Below are 24,480 nucleotides of genomic sequence, written 5' to 3'. Positions count from 1 at the left end.
GTTGGCGGGACGGGGTGGGACTTCCTGCAGGAGGCGGCAAGTTTGAAAAGTGGCAACCGTCAGTGTTTGCTGGGTTTTGCTTTTTGCTGTACCTGTTATCCGAACTCGCCGCCTTCTTGTGGGCGGCTCCTGCTGTAGGTGAGCGCGGACGGGCGCGGGAGGACCGAGGGAAGCTGAGGGGCGCGGCAGATGTCGGGACGCTTGGCCTTGCAGTGTTTGCCCTGTGTGCATCGTTGTGGGGGGAGGCTGACGAAACTAGCTCCTGGGAGGTGGAGTACGTGCCCGCAGCCCCTTGTTTTATTTTAGTCCCAGAACAAAACTTGAGCTCAGTTCCTAGGAAACTAATAGGTGTTGTCTGGCGCAGTATAAAGTGTAAAAGACGAGACTTGACCTGAAATCGGTCAATTTAAGGTTGCGTTTATGTCCGTTTGTTAGACTACTTATTGGGAAGGGCAGTGGTAATGGGGATTTTTCGGTTGCAGATGCTTCTCAACCTTCTGCAGTGCTCCATTGCGTAAACATTTCTTAACCAAATCCAAAGCCCTGAACCAAAAGGCCATAATATACTTAATGTAAAAGTCAAAGAAAAAGAGCAGCGTATGTATGTCACTATGCGTTCCTAACAGGACTAATTTACTCTCTACAAATTCAGAGAAGATTTTACTTAATTCATTGAACTTGGGAGTTATTTCTGTTGGTTTTTGTTTAACCTCTGTCTCGTAGAATTATGATTTGCATAGACTTGTTTATATTAGCCAAACGAAGCGTGTAAAATTTAACAGATATTCTTATAGTACCTTCTGTGCTCAGCATCCTGGTATTGCAAGCAGACGAGAAACCAGAGGAGTAATTCGCTGTTTATCTCTGCTGCTTGCTAGGCGTCAGAGGGTCACTTTACAGATATTAAGTGATTTGTATATTTTAATCCCATCTTAAGAGCTCAAACTATGGAGTTGGAAAGTGTCTCTCCTTCTTATCGCCTTCTCTCTCACACACACATTAATGAATAAATTGGAACTGGAATTGTACTTTGAAAGAGTAGTAGAATTTGGATACTAGAGGAGATTCCTAAAGGAAACTTTGGAAGTGTGGGAAAGTTAGGAGACTAACTTTGAGCAGAAAGTTCATTAGATTATTAAAGGTTTAAGAAACCAGAAAATATTTGATAATGGTGTGTAAGATGAGTAATGTAACTAATTTGTGCAGATGTTATGTTATACATGAGGTGTTTTATGAGGATTAATCCAGTAGCAGAGTAGGAGAGGGATGAGCAATAACAGTTATAAAGGTATTTTACACGTATGCTTTCTATAGTGATCATATCTTAATTCAGGTGTAGCTTGCTTTGGAAAAGTGACTTTTTCTGTAATCTTTCTTTGACCTAGTCCTTTTATCAACAGATTATAAATCTATGACTTACGTGAAAATATAGAATGCATATTTATGCAGAAAGGGGCAAATAATATGTGATGCATCAAAATCTCGATTCCAAGAGATTCTAGCTCTAAAATGAAATTATGAAATTTTGTGGTAGAAAATACAAATCCCTGATTAAGGTTCAAGTAACTAATCATGTGAGAAGAACATAGGGAAATTCTGGCTTAATAGAAGTGGGTCATGTTTACAAAGGTTCAGGATAGTAAAATTTCTAAAACAGTATCATATCAGTTTCAGTTGATTATAAATATGTATTTGTCAGTAAGTGCTATGATGTTCCAAAAGTTGCCATACATGGAGAAAATGGGAAATTGTAGCTAAATGAACCTTTATATACAAAATACTCTGTATGCATTGGCCGCCTCTTTCTACACACACACACACACACACACACACGCATGCATGGATGCACCCACACACACATATGAAGTCTTCTCCCCTGGTCATGGCAAACACGTTCCAAGAGATCTGTTGGTATGCAAGTTTCCTTGTGTATGGAGATTTTTGGGACACCGTGTAGACTAGATCAGCAGAGGCCATTGCCTGCTGTACTAATATTCTGCCCTAGGCAGACCCTGTATGGAGTGTCATGTTCAGTATGGGCATTGCATTTCAAGAAGACACTTAACAAAATAATGTGCTTTAATTTTTTATATTTCAAACATTAAGGGGGTTACAAGTGTTTGTTCTTGTTAGAGGATAATAGCATTTGCATAATGCTTAAGTCAGGGCTTTTGATGTGCCCCTCACCAGAATAGTGCCCATTGTACCCCTAGATAAGTTTGTATCCTTCTCCCCCCTTTTTGCTTTCTTATGTCCTTTATAGTGCTTTGTGTCCTTGAGTGCCCATAACTGAGCTCTCACTTATTAGTGACAACATATCAGGTATTGTTTTCTATCCCTGAGATACTTTACTTAGGATTATGGTCTCCAGTTTCAAAAATAGTATGTAATAGAAGAAGGTGAACAGGATAGTAAAGTTTCTAAAACAGTATCATGTAAGGAATATTTTGGTGTTAAGACAGCCTTGTGTAAAGAAATTATACTTACCTTATAGAAGAGAGAGTGTGACAAATTTGTGATAGCTTTCTTTACATGTTTGAAAGTGATGTCTTATAAGCATATTCTATATATGTAAATATATTCTATTTAGTTGCAGTGACTAGAAATAGGACCAGGAGGTAAAATTATAACACAACTTATTTCTATACACCATGAGGAAGAATTATCTAATGTAGGGAGACTTACTAAAGTAGGAAAAAGTAGCCTTGAGAGTTAGTGAATTCTGTGATGTTTTCAAATGTTCAGCCAGAACTGAGAAGTTATTTAATAATCTTTTAGAATGGCTTTCTTTGGGTGGCACCTGTGGCTCAGTGAGTAGGCTGCCGGCCCCATATGCCGAGGGTAGCGGGTTCAAACTTGGCCCCGCCAAACTGCAACAAAAAATAGCCGGGCCTTGTGCCGGGTGCCTGTAGTCCCAGCTACTCGGGAGGCTGAGGCAAGAGAATCGCCTAAGCCCAAAAGCTGGAGGTTGCTGTAAGCTGTGACGCCAAGGCACTCAACTGGGGGTGACAAAGTGAGACTCTGTCTCCAAAAAAAAAAGAATGGCTTTCTTTATTCATTAGAAGTCAGGCAAGTTGGCAGAACTTCATTTTAAGCTTAGTATTCAAAGAAACATTAGGAGGCTAAAGAAATAGATTTCTAAACTTGTGGACCATGTCATTTTGTTTGCATAATTGAGCATTGGTTCTCTGGGATCGTGCTGCTTCACTGGACAGTAGAGGACCTGGTGGTAACTAAACAGGTATTTAACAAATGGCTGAGACAACGGCTGCTATTGCTGCTGCTCCTCCTCTTACTATTGTTTTTCTGCCAGTCATAAGGAGAGGAAGAAAATGAAAAGATCTTAGCCTACTAGGATCACACAATGTAGTGTCAAAATTCTATAAACATAAATCCTTTAATTGTAACAAGTATTATGACAGAGTTATGTGCAAGGTTCTAGGACAAGTTTTCTTACCTGCAGTATTATTGCATTTTGGACTGGATAATTCTTTGCTGGGGGGGAGGGGGGCTACCCTTTGCATTATAGGATGTTTATTTTCACCTCTGGTCTCTACTCACTAGATTGCAGTAGCATCCCCACACCTGTTCTGACAACTAAAATTGCCTACAAACATTGTCCTGTGTGCACTGGGTGACAAAATTGAAGAACTACTACTCCGGGGGACACAGGAATAACTCACTGTCTGAGGACATTTGAACTGGTTTTGTTATTTTAAAGGTCTGGCTTTGGTGATAGGAATTCCTGCCAGTTGTGCCATCTATTCTTTATTTATTTCTTCCTTCTTTATGTACATTTTAACCTTACTAACCATCTCACTATGTATGAATTGACTAGGATGTCAAATCAGAATACAATTCTACCCTATATTGCTAGTAATTAGTCTTGTTAAGTCACCTGACATGCAAATGCAAAAAAGAAGCACATAGTTTCCCGTCTATCCATTCAACTAGTTCTCCTTTCCTTATGAAAGAACAGCATGAGGAAAAATAGCAATGACTGTGTCACTTTAGAATAAAAGTTTTTAGGATACACATATCCATATTTGTTTTTACTTTAGTGGGGTATTTGATGCTAGTTAACATTACTGTGAGTGGTTCAACGTTGGTTGTTAATTTTGTACTTCATTTACCAGTTTTGGATAATAAGAACTACTGATTATGGGGTGTTTCTGATCTTTAGTTTTTTTCTTCCTTCAGCCTAGCAGGAAACTCCCAGGATGGAAACACTGTCTTTCCCCAGATATAATGTAGCTGAGATTTTGGTTCATATTCGCAACAAGATCTTAACAGGAGCTGATGGCAAAAATCTTTCCAAGATTGATCTTTATCCAAATCCAAAGGTAAAATGTGGTTATGTGTTCATGTGAATAATGACATTTGTGAATAAGGTAAGCTATTAGTTCTTCGGTGTGTCAAGAAACACATATACTATTTGATATAGGCTAGTCATGTTCATCCAGAGAAAATCTCTCACCTCAAGTAATTTTAAAATAACATTAAGTTTATATGTGGGGCATCTTTTATATTCCCTTTAGGATTCAATTCTTTAATATGGTCGTTTTCTTATTAAGAAAAAAACTTTTAAACCATATTAAAGTATATTAAATTTTTTATTATTATTGGAATGGTGGTCTGAGGATATCATTTATTGGTAGAGATTGAAGGAACTTATTCCAAGTGGTTTCCAACCACAAAAAAAAAGCACTTAGAAACAATTCTCTTCGGAAGCTTACTTATTAATTTTTCTTGCATTATGCTCCAGGGGGAATTGACTTGTTTTGACAGGCATTGTTTCTTATATCTTTATTTATTAAATGCAAAAGTGAACTATTTATGTGTCACAGAAAATCCCAAAGTCTCCTTCCTGTTTTCTGTGTTGATCTTGAAGTGATAACATAGTGAAACCTGGTTTAATGATGTAGAACTCAATTTTTTTGATCTGATAGGTCTTTAAACTGAATAAATTTAGCTTTATGAAAAGATTACCACATTTTCTCTGTATTTCTTATTTTACTGCTCATCCAATAAAATTGTATGTGGGTCAGAACAGGTTCACAAGCTGTTTTATAATTCAAGACTTTTATAAAACATTTGGGAGCTGTTCATTTAGAAGATAAGATTTTAAAAATCCTGTATTAATTACCCTATTAAATGTACACTCCTGGATCAAGTGTTTCCTTAAAGGTTAAATCTTAGGAAACTTTAAATATCCACAGCAACAAACAAAGTTTCTGTGGTCTTTTTAAAAAGTACATCAAAAGTCTTTTTAAAAAGTAGTGTGCCATTACTTCTGCCACATGTCTGATTGCCAGTTCTGAAAGCTAACCTATCTTCTTCCCTTCCTTAGGGTGGACAGGTTGCTTGGATTGGATTTAGATATAATTACTCTTATTCTTAAACAACTTATCTTATTGAGCACTTATTATATACCAACAAACTAAGTTTGTGTGTTTTAAAATTGGGAAAAATTAAAGACTCTTTCAAGGGAAATAGAGTAATTTTGTGGTCTTTTTCTTCTCTGCTTTCATTGACTAATATTGGATGATGGTGATGATAGTGATAGAGCTTTAGGATCACACATCAGTGTGTGAAAAGTTATTTTTCTATTGTAGCCTGAAGTCTTGTACATGATCTACATGAGAGTCTTACAGATAGTGTATGGAATTCGACTGGAACATTTTTACATGGTGAGTTTAAGATGATACAAAATATGTTTTTTGCTGTATTTCTCCTGCTCACAATGCTTACTGGCTTTTAAGATAGGAAGTTCTTGATTTTAAGAAATTTAAGACTTTTATAAAATTAATGTTACTTGCAAAGGACTCTTAGGCATAGTAATCGTTTATAGTGATAGCTTCAATAAGACCATTGCCACAGTCAGAGACGTAAAGACACTTCTACATTGTTGTTGCTATGCAATTGCTCACAAATTTATAGGTTGGTCTTCAGAGACAGTAAAAAGCAACAGCAAAGTCTTCATATTGTTCTCTTCTCAGGAAGGACTCCCAAATTAACATAACAGGTATGTAGTAAGATTGAAAAGTTGAAGTGAGGCAACTGAGTTTATAGCAAATTAGGTGTTTCTAGTAAGAAATTCATTTTTATTGCAAAATCCCTAGGGTATTGTCTAAAAATGAACTAAAAATATCTCACCAATATGATTGCATATTTGAATTTTGTTTAAAAATCAAAGGTTTTGCTACTTTTTTGCTATGAAACTTCGTTAATTTCTAGTTTCTTTGGATGGATAACAGAATGTAATAGGGTTGTTTTAAAATTTAGAAGAGAATACATGTGAAATGCCTAACACAATATGTGATATTTAGTAAATGCTAACCACTTCTCCTTCATTTTTCTTATTTAAAAATATTGACTACCCTCTGAACCTAGCATTATTAATTTTGATGGCAACTCTAGCTTTGTACTAGGATCTTTATTATTTAACCATTTTTAATTTAATGATAAGTTAATTTGATTTAATCTGTGATTAAGTTTTTCTATAGAAGATTTTTCTTTTGTTGTCTAATCAATATATAATTTAGATTTTGTGATTTATTACGTTTAGATGCCAGTGAATTCTGAAGTCATGTATCCACATTTAATGGAAGGATTCTTACCATTCAGCAATTTATTTACTCATCTGTGAGTACAGAATTATTTTGTTGCCTTAGTCAGAGACGTAAAGACACTTCTACATTGTTGAACTTTATATTTACATTATATTAAACTTTCTTAATGACATAATTTTCTTTGGGAGTGGAATTTCTACCATCTTCCTCTCATTACATGCTATAAATATTCAAAATTGTAGACTTCCATCAAACAACTGCCTCCACCTCTGGCACTTTTTCAGAATGCTTTCAGTTGAAGTTCTAAGATGTTGCAAATCTGAAATTATTTGCCATCTTTGTGAAGGGCTTTGTGTTATTAAAGAGTATATCTTCAGGAGTGTGTGCTGTTATTAGAATCTATAACAACAACTCGGTATTGTATGAATACATGAGTAACAGAAAAAATAGGTTTTAGGGCCGTAGGATTATGCATTAAAATAGACTCTGGCTTTGTCCTTTGACATTGACAAATATATCCAGAAATCTCTTTTTGAAAATAGATATTTATAACCTATGGCTTAGTATATAATTTGCAATATACTTTGTAATATTCTTTTTTTACTTCATTGTCAAGGGACTCATTTCTGCCCATTTGCCAGGTGAATGACTTTGAGACTGCTGATATTCTGTATCCAAGTAAGTGAGAATTTAAAACAATGTCTGGCTTCAATCTACCATTTCACCTTTCCATCAATATATGTAAAGAAAAACATCTTCAAGGAAATTGGCTTTAGAAAGTGTTTTCTATTCTTAAGGATGAATTTTTTAATATCCTGTTGGATATTTTTTTTCCTTTATAGATCCACAAAAAAGCTACTCTTCTAATTACTTTTTCTTAACTCCTTCTGTTTTAAAAATGTTCTATGAATTTGGGAATATACTACAATAATATGCAAGTGTGATTTTATATAGTAGATTCATCATGCAAATTTTATAAATGTGACAATTACTTTTTACCAAGAAGAAATTGTCTTTTAGCGCTAATAAGAATAGTCATGTTGTTGTATTAGAATGTAAAATTCTACCTTTACTTATGTGTCCCTTAATTCATTTGAAACTCTTTTGAAATGTACTTTTTTTGTTTGGTATATTGGTATAAATTTACACACTATACAATTCAGTGATTTTAAGTGTAAATTGGATGAGTTTTAACATACGTATATTGTTATGTAAACACTAATGCAACTCTGTATAGAACATTACCATGACCTCCCACAAGTCACTCAGGTCCCTTTTGCAGTAGTCTCCTTTGGCAAACACTGTTCTACTTTCTATTACTATAGGTTTGACTTTTCCAGAATTTAGTATAAATGGAATCCTAAAGTCTGTAGTCATTTGTGTCTGACTTCTTTAAGAATTATGCTTTTGAGATTCATACGCTAACTTACACTGTAGTGCTGCTTTGCTAATAAGGTAATATGCATAGGTTCCAAAGATTAAGATCTGGATATCTTTGGGTGCCATTATTTAGACTACCACATGATCTATCTTGGTAAATATTCCTAGTACATTGGAAGAGTAGGTATCTTTGTTGTTGATGGGTGGAGTGTTCTAAATGTATTAATTTGGTGTAATTGATTAATAGTTCAAGCTTTCTGAATCCTGACAGATTTTCTGCTACTTATTCTATTGAACAGTAGATAAGTGTTGAAATCTTCGGCTATGATTGTGGTTTTGTTTGTTTTGACTGTTATTTTTATTTCTGTTTTGTATACCTTGAAGCTTTAGTTGTAGAGGTATACAGATACAGAATTGTTGTATCCTCTTAATGTTATATTCTTACCTCTGAAATATGCTTTGTTTGATATTAATATAGCCACTCTAAATTCCTTTTGATTTGTATTATCATGACATATCAAACTTTAACCTGTCTGTGTCTTTATTTGAAATAGGTTATGAACTGCATATGTTTGTAGTTGGGTCTCACTTTTTTATTCTCACTTTAATTGGAGTGTTTAGATCACTTACATTTAATGTAATTATTGATGTGATTAGATTTGAGTTTACCTTTATGTTGTTTGTTTCCTCTTTGTGTTCTTTATTTCTGTTTTCTGCATTTCCTGCCCTATTTTGATTTATTGGAATATCTTTTATTTTATATAGTAATGTATATGGAAAAGACATTCTATCTTATTATCTCCATTTTTGGCTTATCAAATATATCTTTTTTTTTGGTATTTGCAGCAGGGTTTAATATATATTTTTAACATACCATTGTCTATCTTCAAATATGTTATACCTTACAACAATATACTTTTATTTTCCCTGCTTCTGGCCCTTGTGCTATTACTGTATCATAAACTTTACTTCTATAGATATCATAAACATATGCATTGTTGTGAGATTTGCTTCAAACAGTTAATTATCTTTTAAAGGGATTTTTTTAAATGGATAAAAATATCTTTTATGTTAACTCGCATTCTGTTAAGTATATCCAAATTCCTATCTAGTATGCATTTCTTGTACCTGAAGGATTTCATTAACATTTCTTATAGTGTTGATAAAAAGCCTTTATTTCACCTTCGTTTTGAAAGGTATTTTTCCTGAATATTCTGTAGTTACAGAGGGCCAACTTTTCAAATGAAGGTTAGTTGAATTTATGGATGCAAAAACTGCAGCTACGCTTTGTCAGAGTACCATGGCCTTTTGCATAAGCATGCACGGATTTTGGTATCTGAGGAAGTCCTGGAACCAATCCCCCACCCCCACCCCCTGAAGATGCCAGCGGATGACTATAAAGAACTTAAGTTGACAGTTTTTAGTGCTTTAAAGATACTGCTCCAATGTGTCTTCTGGCTGCATTATTTCTGATGAGAAGTCTGCGTCTGTTCTTACCTTTGTTTCTCTCTATGCAATTTGTTTTTGTTTTGTCTTCCTCTCTGCTTATAAGATTTTCTCCTTATCACTAGTGTTCAGCAGTTTGTTTATAATGTGCTTTTGAGGGTTTTTTCTGCCTTTTTTCTTGTTTTGTTTTTGTTTTAGGTTTTTTTCACCTTGCTTAGGTTTGGTTACTTCCTTGGATATCTTTATATGTTATGTGAAATAGAAAATATTCAGCTATTCTGTAAAAGCTTTTCTGCTCTTCCTTTTTGTGGCACTCATTTCATATTTGTTATGCTGCTTGATATTATTCCTCAGTTCATAGATACTTTATTCATTTTTTTTCTCTGTTCTTCATTTTAAATAACCATTGATTGCTATGTCTTTAATTTCACTGATTCTTTCATTTCTTGGGTCTAATCTGCTATTAATGCCATCAATGTTCTTTTATTTCAGATATTTTATTTTTCAACTCTAAACGTTTGATTCATGTCTTTAAAATTAAACTTTTCTTTTTCTCTTAATAATGCTTATGATTTTCTCAATATATTTATAAAAGCTATTTTCAGGCTCTTATCTACTAAATTAATCATCTATGTTGGGGTATGCTTCTATTGATTGATTTTTTTTTTTTTCTTATTGATAATTTTGCCCTGTGGCTTTTTTTTTTTTTTCCATAGCTAGTCATTTTTATTGGATGCCAGACTTTGTGAATTTTACTTTGTTGGATGCTAGATTTGTTTTTTAACTACTTTAAATATTTCTGGTCATTTTCCTGGCGTTAGTAGTTTCTTCATGTTCATTGTACCAAGTAGTACTCAGGTAAGCATGAGGGGAGATGCCTCTACAGGCCTCTGGAACTCTTTGTCTTTGCAGATAGTTTTTATCAAGTACTGAGTCTCATACATCCTAGATGCTTTGGCCTCTCCAAACTCTAAACTCTGTCATCTTAAGTTAGCAAGACCTGTAGGTTTTGTTTGTGTTCCCCCTCTGGGGTACAGCCTGACAACTCTCCAAGTCATGGGCTGGTATATTTCTGGGGTTTACTTCATTTGGTTCTCTTGGAGATTGTTGTCTTATTATTGCCCCTGTGGTCCAGTCTAAAATTTGTTGCTTCATATACTTTGGTCAGTTTTTCTAGGTCTCTGTTGTTTCTTCATGACCCAAAGTAGTTTGTCTTTTTTTTTTTTTTCCCAGTTAATAATATCCTGACTTGTAAGTAAGAACAGATTCTTTGCACTTTGTTATTGCCTATCCACTCTTAGTTTATTATGGGCAGGGTAGGTGGTGGGAGAGGATGAATTTTCATTTTTAAGTTGGTTCAAAACTTTATTTAAATAATCTCACTCTATTTTAGAAGCAAAACGGACAAGTCGGTTTTTAAGTGGCATTATCAACTTTATTCACTTCAGAGAAGCATGCCGTGAGACATACATGGAATTTCTTTGGCAATATGTAAGATTTAAATATGTTTTGGGGTTACATATCAGATCAGTAACATCATTTAAAATAATTATTAATCTGTTTTGAAATGTTTGTCATAGATATCAAATTGTATGGCGTTTAGAATTTATTTTTACATTTATATAAAGTGGCAGATTTTAGTTACTGGAAGGCATTTCTCAGAATGAGGTTTTCTTTGATATTAGGTAACATCAGGGAAAGGCTGAGTTTGGGGGGTTTTATTTTTAGTCTTGTAACTGAGGTTTGTTTTCCTATATTAGGAACTGTTAGGGAGAGAATATTGATAGGCTTAAGGTCTTTTTTTTTAAGTTTGTGTATATACTATAGTGTTCTTTAAATAATTGTGATATTTGAGATTTATATTCACCTTTCAAATAAGTGCCTAACTGAACTGCTCGTGGTAGTGTTTATCATGTCTAGCATTGCATTATAAGATTCAGTCCAAGACAGTAACTTTAACAGAGAGAAAGTCATTTTTCTTTTTTCAGCAATTTAGAGAATTTGAGAAGATTATGAGTTATCTGTTTAATTTATTCCCATTTTTAGGATATTACACTCTTAGAAAAACACTGGAGTAACACCAGGCAATTAGACCTTAAGCTCTAGCTTTACTGAGCTATATAGGTAAACACTTCTTTGCCCATGTCATGCTAGGCTTATGCCTCCTAAACATCACATACTCTCCAAAGGTTGCACGTGTGTGTGCCAACTCTCCTTCTGTCTGTCTCTTTCTCATAATCACACACAATTTTGCTTGACTATTTATTCCTCTATTTTTAAAATACAGTTCAGACATCCGTTACCTCTTTGTAGCCCTCTCCAACCCATCTCCCCAGCCATTAACCAAGTTGGGTTAAGTGTTGTTCTTCATTGTTCCCATCATATTGCAAAATAACAAGCTATTTCACAGGTTTTTATTCATGTATCTGACTCTTCAAGGAGACTGAGCTATTTAAGTTCAGGAACTATGAGTTAGTCTTGGGAATTCCTAATATCTAGTACAGTTTCTAATGATGGTAAGAACTCAGTATTTGTGCTAGGTAAAGAAATTCCTCATTCGTCATGAATGCCTAGCTGTCTCAAATTTCTTATTTCTGATGGCAGAAATAGTAGAGTGAGTGAACATTTTTCAGCCTGTGCTAGGAAGCTTTTTTGGGGAAAAAAATCACCAATTATGTTGAAAATCAGAGATTTAATACGAGATTATTAAACTTGCCTTAATAGAAATCCTCTGCAGACAAAATGCAGCAGTTAAATGCCGCACACCAGGAGGGATTAATGAAATTGGAGAGACTTGAGTAAGTGGGACATGAACAAATAAAATAAATGCAGTTTCAAAATGCAAAGTGAATTGTAAGTAATATTTTATAACCCAGCAGTCCACCTTGTTTCTTTTAGCTTCCTTAATAGATTACTTAAGCTTGCCATTTCTAAAGAAAGAAAAATTCTTGTCCTTTTATCTAACTTTTAATTGTAAAATAGATTCTTTGGCTTCTTTCTTGTTGTTGGTGTGTTAGCCTGACTAGTTTAAAGTCGTTAACTTACTTTTCTAAGTTATATCTAGAGTATTTGTCTTCATAGATGAACAATAATTTTCTGGACTCTTTCTTCCTCCAGATCCATTAATGTCATTAAACATTTTACTCCAACAGAGTTTTTTGTTTTTGTTTTGTTTTTGACTTAGATTATATAGGAGAAAGAATAACTTGAAAGTTATGACTTTTGGTGTGTCCTCAAGTGTATATTGATTTTAAGTAGAAGGATTTTTTTGTTCTAATTGGTTGATGTCTTTGAGGTTATTTCCTTCAGGTGAGAACTTTTCCAAATTGTTCCTTTTAGTAAAAGTTGATTTTATAAGCTGCAGAAAGCTGAAAAGACTGGGGATAGGAAGTGGATAGAGCATGGTAAAAGACATCACAGATTAAGTCAAAGGAAAAGTGACAGACTGGGATAGAATAATTGCAGCAGATACCACAAAGCATTCCTAACCTCTGTTAACAAAATCCATGGAAGATTTCTAACATACAAGGTGCTCCTACAAACTGATCAGAAAAAAGATAAAAGAAAAATGGGAAAAAGCTATTCACAGAGAGTTTACTGCAGAATAAAAATAAATGGCTAATATGCCTGATAGGCAAAAACTAAACATGCAGCACATTCAGATGGAAGGGCCTGGACATAGGTATAAGAGATGTGGAGAGAGGAGAGCCAGAGCAAGGGTGGAGATACTAGTATTAAACAGGGAAGGGAACACCAGCTTCATTTTATTAGGAGTAAAGTTAGAAAGGGTGGACGAATGCATAGACCTGATGATAAAAAATCAAAAGAGCTCATCTGATTTTTATTTTCTCTCTGTAGTAGAGACTAGATAATCTGTTTTAAATGGCTGTCATATGAAAGCATGTAATTCAGAAACATGAAAGCAGATGTTTTCTTCTAAGTTATTTGAGGGCCAGATTTTATTTTAGCCTTTCAAAGTTAATACATGTTATTTTAATCTATTTTGCTGTGTTAGTTCTGTTCCAGTTGAAGAGCAAGAAGAGTTCAAGCAACTTTCAGATGCTATTCAGGAGCTGCAGCAATCACTGAATCAGGATTTTCATCAAAAAACGGTATCTGTTGGGAGAGACTTTAAATATAATTTTGTGTGTGTGTGGATGTGGCAGGACATGTTGAAGTGGTAAAACCACATTGCTTTCAATTACTAAAGAAAGAAAATACATTGCTGGGCCCCATATAGTGGATTTATACTTCTCTCAGCCATGTAGAATTAGGTTGGTTTGTTTCTGTTGCCAAAGTTATGTGCTGTCTTGTTGAATAAAATCTTTGAGAGTTTTTTATGTTTAATTTTGATGTTTCCAAACCATTCACTGTGGTACCCTGGACACTGCAACACACCCTCAAGGAAGCATCAAAATATTTCAGATTTTTGAGAGAAACACTACAATACTTATCTTTTGTCATACACTTTGTAACTGAACATAGTTCACAGTTTCAATGTTTGATTACTTACTTTCTTTTTCAATTTTTGTGAAACTGAGGTTTTGGCATTTACTATGGTAAAAAATAAGTACCATCTGAAAATGATTATACCACAGGAAATCAGAGTCCATTTCCAATCTGAAATACATACTCCATGGTGTGTGAAATTTATGCAGTACCTAATAGGTATACACCTCTAATTAGGGAGTAATTGTAGTTATTTAAGAATAAATTAAAAATTTTTTGTCAACTTATATGTATTATGTTTTCAGGGTGCTAAAAGTATTTATGTTAGGACATAAATACTTATGCAATTGTTTGGCCTTAATTAAATAAGGAGCTCTTGGATATTTCTTTTGGCCTAAGGGCATCATGAACAGAAAAAGTTTGAAGATCATCAGGTCTAACCCCATTTAATGGCTCTTTTTTCTTACCTTTATTTTATGAGAAAGTAGTAAGTGACTAAATTTAAATCTGTTTTGAATCATTATAAAACTTTGTTTGCTTTTTTCCCTTAGATAGTGCTACAGGAGGGAAATTCCCAAAAGAAGGCAAATATTTCAGAAAAGACAAAATATTTGGTAAGCTTTTTTTTTGTAGACTAGCATTTAAATTTGAATATATTGTGTGAAGGAGTATGTTAGCTTTGTGTGTAATTATTATAGTCAAATGTTTCATCCTTTTTCCCTCAAAATGAAGTTAACATTTTCAACCTAATATATAATAGATGATTATTGTTTTAAAAAACATCAAAACACAGAAATACAGAAAGTAAAAATCACCTGAAAGCAGCTTAGCAAACAATATGGTATATATCATGGATTATCCTTGATAATAATATAATAATAATAATAATAATAATAATTTGCTGTGCAAATATAAATATAAATGTGTAATTTTACATAAATGGAATTATACTTAACATATCTCAAACCTGCTTTTTTCACCACTTAACAAGAGGGGTTTCAAATAGATCTTCTACATTAGTGTTTGCATCTGTTGTTTGGTTTGTTTTTTTTTTTTAATTGTTAAATCATAGCTGTGTACATTAGTGCAATCAAGGGGTACAGTGTGCTGGTTTCATATACAATCTGAAATATTCTCATCAAACTGTTCAATGTAGCCTTCATGGCATTTTCTTAGTTATTGTATGTAGGCATTTGTATTCTGCCTTTAGTAAGTTTCGCCTGTACCCATTCTAAGATACACCATAGGTGTGGCCCCACCTATTACCCTCCCTCCACTTCAACCTCCCCCCTCACTTCTCCTTCCTTGGCCCTTTCCCCATAGTCTTGTGCTATAGTTGGGTTATAGCCTTCATGTGAAAGCTATAAATTAGCTTCATAGTGGGGCTGAGTACATTGGATACTTTTTCTTCCATTCCTGAGATACTTTGCTAAGAAGAATATGTTCCAGCTTCATCCATGTAAACATGAAAGGGGTAAAGTCTCTATCTTTCTTTAAGGCTGCATAATATTTCATGGTATACATGTACCACAATTTGATAGGGCGTTTGTGGGTCGATGGGCACTTGGGCTTCTTCCATGACTTAGCAATTATGAATTGGGCTGCAATAAACATTCTGGTACAGATGTCTTTGTTATATTGTGATTTTTGGACTTCTGGGTATAAACCTAGTAAAGGAATTATAGGATCCAATGGCAGGTCTATTTTTGGATCTCTTAGTATTCTCCAAACATCCTTCCAAAAGGAACGTATTAGTGTGCATTCCCACCAGCAACGTAGAAGTGTGCCCTTTTCTCCACATTCACGCCAACATCTCTGGTTTTGGGATTTTGTTATGTGGGCTACACTTACTGGGGTTAGGTGATATCTCAAAGTAGTTTTGATTTGCATTTCTCTGATGATTAAGGATGCTGAGCTTTTTTTCATGTGTTTGTAGATCGTGCGTCTGTCTTCTTTAGAGAAGTTTCTCTTCAAGTCCCTTGCCCACCCTGAGATGGGATCATGTGTTCTTTTCTTGCTAATACGTTTGAGTTCTCTGTGGATTCTGGTTATTATACCTTTATTGGAGGTATAACCTGCAAATATTTTCTCCCATTCTGAGGAGAAATGTCTGTTTGCTTTACTTACTATGTTCTTGACTGTGCAGAAGCTTTTTAGTTTGATCAGGTCCCAGTAATGTATTTTTGATACTGCTTCAATTGCCTGGGGAGTCCTCCTCATAAAATATTCACCCAGGCTGAGTCCTTCAAGAGTTTTCCCTGCACTTTCTTCAAGTATTTTTATAGTTTCATGTCTTAAGTTTAAATCTTTAATCCAGTGAAAGTCTATCTTAGTTAATGGTAAAAGGTGTGGGTCCAGTTTCAGTCTTTTACAGATCGCCAGCCAGTTCACCCAGCACCATTTGTTAAATAGGGAATCTTTTCCCCACTGAATGTTTTTGATTGGCTGTCAAAGATTAAATAACGGTAAGTAGCTGGATTCATCTCTTGATTCTCTATTCTGTTCCAGACATCTACTTCTCTGTTTTTGTGCCAGTACCATGCTGTTTTGATCACTATCAATTTATAGTACAGTCTCAGGTCTGGTAGCATGATTCCTCCTGCTTTGTTTTTATTTCTGAGTAATGTTTTGGCTATTCAAGGTTTTTTCTGATTCCATATAAAACTAAGTATTATTTTTTCAAGATCTTTAAAATATGACAATGGAGCTTTAATAGGAATTGCATTAAAATTATATATTGCTTTGGGTAGTATAGACATTTTAACAATGTTGATTCTTCCCAGCCATGAGCATTGTATGTTTTTCCATTTGTTTTTTCTTTTTTTTTTAATTGTTAAATCATAGCTGTGTACATTAGTGCAATCAAGGGGTACAATGTGCTGGTTTCATATACAGTCTGAAATATTCTCATCAAACTGTTCAATGTAGCCTTCATGGTATTTTCTTAGTTATTGTATGTAGACATCTTCAGCTATTTCTTTTCTTAAAGTTTCATAGTTCTCTTTGTAGAGATCTTTCATGTCCTTTGTTAGGTATACTCCCAAATATTTCATCTTCTTTGGCACTACTGTGAAAGGAATAGAGTCCTTGACTGTTTTTTCGGCTTGGTTATTGTTGGTATATATAAAGGGTACCGATTTATGGGTGTTGATTTTGTAGCCTGAGACATTGCTATATTCGTTGATCACTTCTAAAAGTTTTGTAATAGAATCCCTAGTGTTTTCCAGATATACGAGCTTATCATCTGCGAAGAGTGAAAGTTTGATCTTTTCTGACCCTGTGGATACCCTTGATCGCCTTTTCTTCCCTAATTGCAATGGCTAAAACGTCCATTAACATGTTAAAAAGCAATGGAGACAGTGGGCAACCTTGCCTGTTCCTGATCTAAGTGGAAATGATTTCAATTAACTCCATTCAATATGATATTGGCTGTGAGTTTGCTGTAGATGGCCCCTATTAGTTTAAGAAATGTCCCTTCTATGCCAGTTTGCATCTGTTGTTTTTTATATGTATATATTGTAATATAGAGCCTTTTAATTCCCTATTGTGGTATATGCATACATATGTACATACGTAAATTTCTGCATGAGGCTGCTTTTTATCTTACATTAAATTTCTCAATGTACGATTTCTGGATTATGGAAATACACATTTAAAATTGACCCATATTTCCAAACAGACTTCTAGAAAGATAATAATTTATATTCCTAGGAATAGAATATGAGATTATCTCTTTTCCTATATGTTTTCCAAAATTGGATGTTTTGGGGGTTTGTTTTTTTTTGTTTGTTTGTTTGTTTGTTTGTTTTGGGGGTGGTTTTTTGAGATAGAGCCTCTCTGTTGAGTGGGCTAGAGTGGCATGGCCTCAGCCTCCTAAGTAACTGAGACTACAGGTGTATGCTACCACATCTGGCTAATTTTTCTATTTTTGTAGTCATGAGGTCTCTCTTTCCTCAGCCTCCCAAAGTGCTAGGATTACAGGCATGAGCCCCTGTGCCCAGCCTGGTTTAGTTGGTTTTTATTTTTTAATTTTTGTCATTTTTATAGGGGAAGAAAATGTCATTTTAATTTGTTTGTTTTAATTCTAGTGATTTTTTGACCATTTTATTAAGTGATTTCTTATTATTTTGTGAATTACTTTTTTGTATACCTTACTTATTTTGTTCATTTTTAAAGAATCTCCATGATTTAGGCATAGTAGCTTTAGAATTAATTGTCATTCAAAACCATGATTTTTTATATTGGAAGGTTTATGTTTTTATAAGTAATATTATAATAAGGCCTTTATGGATATTGGCTTTAATTCTATACATAGAAAAACCTGCCCCCCTCAGCAGATTATTTTGTAATACTGTTTTCTTATTGTGTTTTATGTTTTCCCTATTATTTTAATATTTATAATTCAGAGACATCTGACATTTACTTTGGCATTACATATCCCTATTTTTCTATTATTCTTTTTGTTGGTGAATGCTTTTATCTGAATAGTACTTATTCATTTCTTTCTGTACCATTTAAATCTGATTAAAACAAAATAACCTTGTACTTATGTCAAGTTTGGGCCTTTTATAAAGGGAAAAAAATTGACAAAAGTTAGCACTATATAAGGAAAATGATCTCATATTGTAGAGCATTAAAAGAGTAGATAACATGATGGTTTACAGAACTCTAAGAATAAAATAACCTAATATGCAGAAATAACACAAATGTATTATTTTAAATATTTAGTTTTGGCCTCAGAGTTAGTTAATTAAAAGGTAAGAATTTTACTTTTGAAAGTTAAAAATATTTAGACGACTTATGTAAGCCTTGCCATAATACATTTCTATTATAAATTATTCAAGTTATGTGTGTGTACACACATACATATATATATGGGGGGTGGTCAAAAATGAATGGGCTTCTTATCTCAGCCCTCTTTACCTTGAGGTGATACCCTTCCTTTCCTTTTTCATGTATATATACAGATACATATAGTCATGTGTCACTTTTTTGTTGTTTTGTTTTTATAGCAATGCATAATACAGTGCTTTCACTGAATATTTTGAGGAAATCTTCCATGTCAGTACATAGAGTTATAGAGAGTACTCAAACAATATAAATGCATTTTATCAAAACTAATTTATTTTTTTTAGAGACAGAGTCTCACTTTGTTGCCCTCGCAGCAATCTCCAGCTCTTGGGCTTTGGTGATTTGCCTCCTGAGTAGCTGGGACTATAGGCACCTGCCACCATGCCTGGCTGTTTTTTTGTTGCAGTTTGGCTGGGGCCCGTTTCCAACCTGCCACCCTCGGTTATATGGAGCCGGTGCCCTCCTCACTGAGCCACAGATGCCACCCTATAGGAACTTTTTTAAAACATAATTTCAAACTGTAGTTAAGTTTTAAAAGAATTCCTAATACTTTTCACATTGATTTCTTGAATGGCTACATTAGCTTTTGAAATTTAGGAGAAGGGGATGAGCAAAGTGGCTCACTCTTGTAATCACAGCACTTTGAGAGGCCCAGGCAGGAGAATTGCTTCAGCCCAGGGATTCTAGACCAGCCTGAGCAAGAATGAGACTCTGTCTCCACAAGAAATAGAAAAATCAGCTGTGCATGGTGGCACGTGCCTATACTCCCAGCTGTTTATGAGGTCAAGATCTTGTGAGCCTGGAGTTTGAAGTTGCAGTGAGCTATGATGATTAAGAATAAGACACTGTCTCAAAAAAAAAAGGAAAAGGAATTTAATTCCATAAGCATGTATTGAATACTTTCTCAGTGCTATTACTTTGGGTACTAGAAGAACAAAGATGAGTTCGTAACTCTAATTTGCTCAGTCAATTATGAAACATATTAAATATATAATTATAGCATAAAGTTACATGGATAATAATTACACTGTTTATGAAAAAAAGTTGAGGAAGTGGGAGCAGGATTTTCAAGGATGAGTAGAAATTCAGCAGGCGGAAAGGAGTGAGATAATGATATTCTAGGAGAACCATACTGATCTAAGATAGATCACTTGGACTTGCCTAAACATAAGATTAGGATTACTAGATGTAGGGCACAGTAGGAAACAAGGGAGAGATAGAAAAGCAGAGTAAGAGGCATGTAATGCAGGGCCTTGAATATCATGCTAAGGAGCTTCATCTTTGGCCTATGGAAGAATATGTGCAATCAAGCAGGCAGGTGATGTCAGAATTTAATTTCACCACCAATAGTTCCATGTTCAAAGCAAGTGATCTCTATATTCTTATCCTTTATTGAAATCGTAAATCATTAATTTTATTTTCTATCTGATATATAAAAATGTTTTCTCAACAGAATGAACTAAAATTGTCAGTAGTTTCTTCAAAAGAAGTACAAGAGAGTCTGAAAACAAAAATTGTGGATTCTCCTGAGAAGCTAAAGAATTATAAGGAAAAAATGAAAGATACAGTCCAGAAGCTTAAAAATTCCAGGGTGAGTTAATATTTATATTTTAATGTTGCCTAGCTTTTTAAAAGCAAACTTGTATTTAATCATGTGTTAATTTTCTGATTTCTGGATTGTGTGCACTTCTCTTCCTCTTAAACTTTTTGACCTTATCCCTGATATGCAGTTCTTCTGTAAAGTGGGTATGGGGAAAAGAAATACAATTTCAAGACATTTGTTCAACTATGTGACAAATTCTTGAGGCTTTGTAATGAATGGTCAAAACAGACATTCTCTGTCCTCTGTTACATTATAATAGGGAGAACGATATTAAATAATTTTATAATTACATAATTACAAATTATAATATGTAGTATAGTCTATGTATGTATGGGGGCAAAAGGGATTATATGAGAAATCTCTGTACCTTCTGATCAACTTTGTTATGAATTTCAGAGTGCTTGAAAAATTAAAATCTATTAGAATAGCACCAAAAGTGGGGGTTGGGGGTGCAATGGGTTGGAGCAAGATGGCGGACCAGAAAGATTGGTCATCTAAGCTCTCCTAGTATGACTGGGGGGAAAAGAGAACCCAGCCATACTGGCACAGAGACTTTACCCAGAGTCATGGCTCAGGGAACACAACAAGGTGGTGAGCTAGATACGCCGTGTGATCCGGAGCCATGGAAATCTTAATTATTAGAGCAAGGACTCCTATACTTTTGGTCATGGCAGAGGAAGAGTTTGGCTTTGCTCAGGCTGAGGCCACTTTAAGACCTAAGCTCTGAGACAAGGTAATTTGAAGCAAAGGAGGAATTGAGAAGGAAAAAGGACAAGGAGTTTTACAAGAAGAAAGAACACATGAGGAGGAACCAACAGAAAAATTCAGGCAACATAAAAGGCCAAAACAGAGCACCTTCCCCCAAGGGACCATGAGGCACCTACCACAGCAGACTCTGCCTATAAAGAATTAATGGATTTAATGGATTTAAAATATGGATGATAAAGACAATAAAAGGAATGGACAAGAAAATGGGAAGACAGTACCAAAAATTGGATGAGAGATATATAGAATATAGAAAGGATATGGTGGAGCTTAAGGAAATGAAGGAGACAATCAGGGAAAGTGAAGATGCAGTAGAAAGTATAAAAACTAAATTAGACCATAGAGAAGAAAGAACCTCAGAGATAGAGCATAAAGTTTTCTAATTAACCCAGGTAGTCAAAGAGGCAGAAAAGATGAGAGAGAAAGTAGAACAGTCACTTAGAGAACTATGAGGCTCCATGAAGCATTCAAACATATGAATAATAGGAATCTCTGAAGGGGAAGAAGATTGTTACAAAGGAATGGAAGCCCTACTAGAGACTCTCATAAATGAAAACTTCCCAAGTTTTACTAAAGATCCTGACACACTCCTTTCAGATGGATATCAAACTCTGGGTGATCTCAGCTCAAACAGCTTCTCCAAGAGACATGGTAATGAACCTGTCCAAAGTCAAGATGAAAGAAAAAATCCTGCAATTGTCCAGTAGTAAGCGCCAGCTAACCTTCAGAGGCAGAGCCATTAGGATGACAGCAGACTTTTCACCTGAAAATTTCCAAGCCAGAAGAGAATAGTCATCCATCTTCAACATTCTTTTTCTTTTTCTTTTTTTGAGACAGAGCCTCAAGCTGTTGCCCTGGGTAGAGTGCCGTGGCATCACCACTCATAGCAACTTCCAACTCCTGGGCTTAAGCAGTTCTCTTGCCTCAGCCTCCCAAGTAGCTGGGACCACAGGCATCCACTACAATGCCTGGCTATTTTTTGGTTGCAGCCATTGTTGTTTGGCAGGCCCAGGCTGGATTCGAACCCCCCAGCTCAGGTGTATGTGGGCAGCAGCTTAGCCTTTTGAGCCACAGGTGCTGAGCCCATCTTCAGCATTCTTAAACAAAACAGTTTTCAGTCCAGAATTCTGTATCCTGCTAAACAAAGCTTCAAAATTGATGCAGAAATCAAATCTTTTGAGGATATACAAACACAGGAAATTTGCCACAACAAGACCAGCTCTACAGGAAATACTTAGACCTTTCTCAACACTGACCATCGCAATGGACCACCAGCAAAGTAAACACCCAGAAGCTAAATGTCAAAACTTAGCTTCCACAGTGGCACAAAGGATAAAACCACACAATGGACTTTCACAAAATAAGATGACTAGGATTCCACCACACTTACCAGTTCTCTCAATAAATTTCAATGGGTTGAATTCACCACTGAAGAGTCACAGATTGGCTGATTGGATAAAAAAGCACAAGCCATTCACGTGCTGTCTTTAGAAACACACATAACCTCGAAGGACAAATCAAAACTCAGGGTTAAGGGATACAAAATAGTATTTCAAGCAAATGAAAATCAGAAGAAAGGAGTTGCAATCTTATTTTCAGATACAAGTGGATTTAAAGCAACTAAACTTAAAGACAAAGATAGACACTTTATATTGGTCAGGGGAAAAATGCAACAAGAAATTTCAATTTTAAATATTTATGCACCCAATTTAAATGCTCTGAGACATGAAACAGACCTTGATGGGTCTGAGCACCGTGATATCCTATAATAGTTCAGGACTCTAACACTCCTCTGACATAACTGGAGAGATCCTCTAAATAGAAACTAAACAAAGATATAAGAGACTTAAATGCTACCCTAGAACAAATGGTAGTAATAGGCATATACAGAACACACCATCCCAAGCTAAAGAATATACATTTTCTCATCAGCCCATGGTACATATTCCAAAATAGATCACATCCTAATACATAAATCAAACCTCAGTAAAATTAAAAGAATAGAAATGATATCTTGTATCTTCTCAGACCACAAGGCAATGAAGGTGGAACTCAATTACAACAAAAACGTTCATCCTCAGACAAAGACTTGGAAATTAAACAACCCTATGCTGAATGATATTTGGGTTCAGGAAGAGATAAAAGAGGATATTGTTAAATTCCTCAAATATAACAACAATGAAGACCAGTTACCAAAACTGTGGATATAGCAAAAGCAGTCTTAAGAGGGAAATTTATCACATTGGATACCTACATTCAAAAAACAAAAAGAGAACACATGAACAAATTCATGAACCATCTTACGAATTAGAAAAGCACAATCTAATCCCAAACTTAGCAGAAGAAATAACCAAAATTAAATCAGAGATGAATGAAATTGAAAACAAAAGTATCATTCAGAAAATTAACAAAACAAAAAGTTGGTTGTTCAAAACCATAAGTAACATCCATAAATCTTTGGCCAGATTAACTAGAAACAGAGAAGTAAAATCTCTAATAACTTTAATCACAAATGATAAAGGAGAAATAACAGATGCCACAGAGATGCAAGAAATCATCTCTGACTACAAGAAACTCTTATGCCCAGAAATTTTACAATGTGGAGGAAATGGACCAAGACGTGGAATCACACCTTTTCCCTAGACTTAACCAAGAAGAAATAGATCCCTTGAACAGACCAATTTCAAGAACTGAGATCAAAGAAATAATAAAAAATCTCTCAACAAAAAAAATGCGCATACCAGATGGCTTCAAAGCAGAATTCTATCAAACCTTCAAAGAAGAGGTTATCCCCATACTGCAGAAATTATTCTAAAAAGTTGAGTAGGAAGGAATCTTCCCCAACATGTTCTATGAAGCAAGCATCACCCTGATACCAAAACCAGGAAAAGACCCAACTGCAAAGGAGAACTTCAGAGTGATTTCACTAATAAATATAGATGCAAAAATTCTCAAGAAAATCCTAGCCAATAGATTACAGCTACACATTAAAAAAATCATTCATCGGGCGGCGCCTGTGGCTCAGCAGGTAGGGCGCCGGTCCCATATGCCGGAGGTGGCGGGTTCAAGCCCAGCCCCGGCCAAAAAACAAACAAACAAAAAAAAAAAATCATTCATCATGATCAAGTAGGTTTCATCCCAGGGATGTAAGGTTGATTTAACATAGGCAAGTCCTTAAACATAATTCACCATATTAACAGAAGCAAAAACAAAGACCATATGATCCTTTCAATAGATGTAGAAAAAGCATTTAGTAAAATTCAAAATCCTTTTCTAATTAGAACACTTAAGAATTTAGGCATAGGTGGCACATTTCTTAATCCGATCAAAACCACCTATGAAAAACCATAGCTAATATACTGAATAGAATAAAACTGAAAGTTTTTCCACTTAGAACTGGAATCAAAGTTGTCC

The 24,480-nt window shown here is 34.8% G+C and overlaps 1 protein-coding gene across 1 annotated transcript in view; it reads left to right on the top strand.

Annotated features, from left to right (window-relative positions):
* Window positions 1-10: 10 nt before the first annotated feature.
* NUF2 (NUF2 component of NDC80 kinetochore complex) overlaps window positions 11-24,480 on the top strand; it is a 38,080-nt gene continuing 13,610 nt past the window's right edge. The window contains exons 1-10 of the mRNA XM_053607799.1: window positions 11-138; window positions 4,201-4,343; window positions 5,616-5,690; window positions 6,569-6,645; window positions 7,189-7,250; window positions 10,792-10,889; window positions 12,123-12,196; window positions 13,414-13,510; window positions 14,399-14,461; window positions 20,152-20,289. Coding sequence (XP_053463774.1) covers window positions 4,221-4,343; window positions 5,616-5,690; window positions 6,569-6,645; window positions 7,189-7,250; window positions 10,792-10,889; window positions 12,123-12,196; window positions 13,414-13,510; window positions 14,399-14,461; window positions 20,152-20,289 — 807 coding nt within the window. The 5' untranslated portion in view covers window positions 11-138; window positions 4,201-4,220. The remainder of the gene's footprint in view (window positions 139-4,200; window positions 4,344-5,615; window positions 5,691-6,568; window positions 6,646-7,188; window positions 7,251-10,791; window positions 10,890-12,122; window positions 12,197-13,413; window positions 13,511-14,398; window positions 14,462-20,151; window positions 20,290-24,480) is intronic.

This window comes from Nycticebus coucang, chromosome 10, assembly GCF_027406575.1.
Source record: "Nycticebus coucang isolate mNycCou1 chromosome 10, mNycCou1.pri, whole genome shotgun sequence".
Lineage (NCBI taxonomy): Eukaryota > Metazoa > Chordata > Mammalia > Primates > Lorisidae > Nycticebus > Nycticebus coucang.
This window is presented reverse-complemented; position numbering and strand designations above follow the sequence as displayed.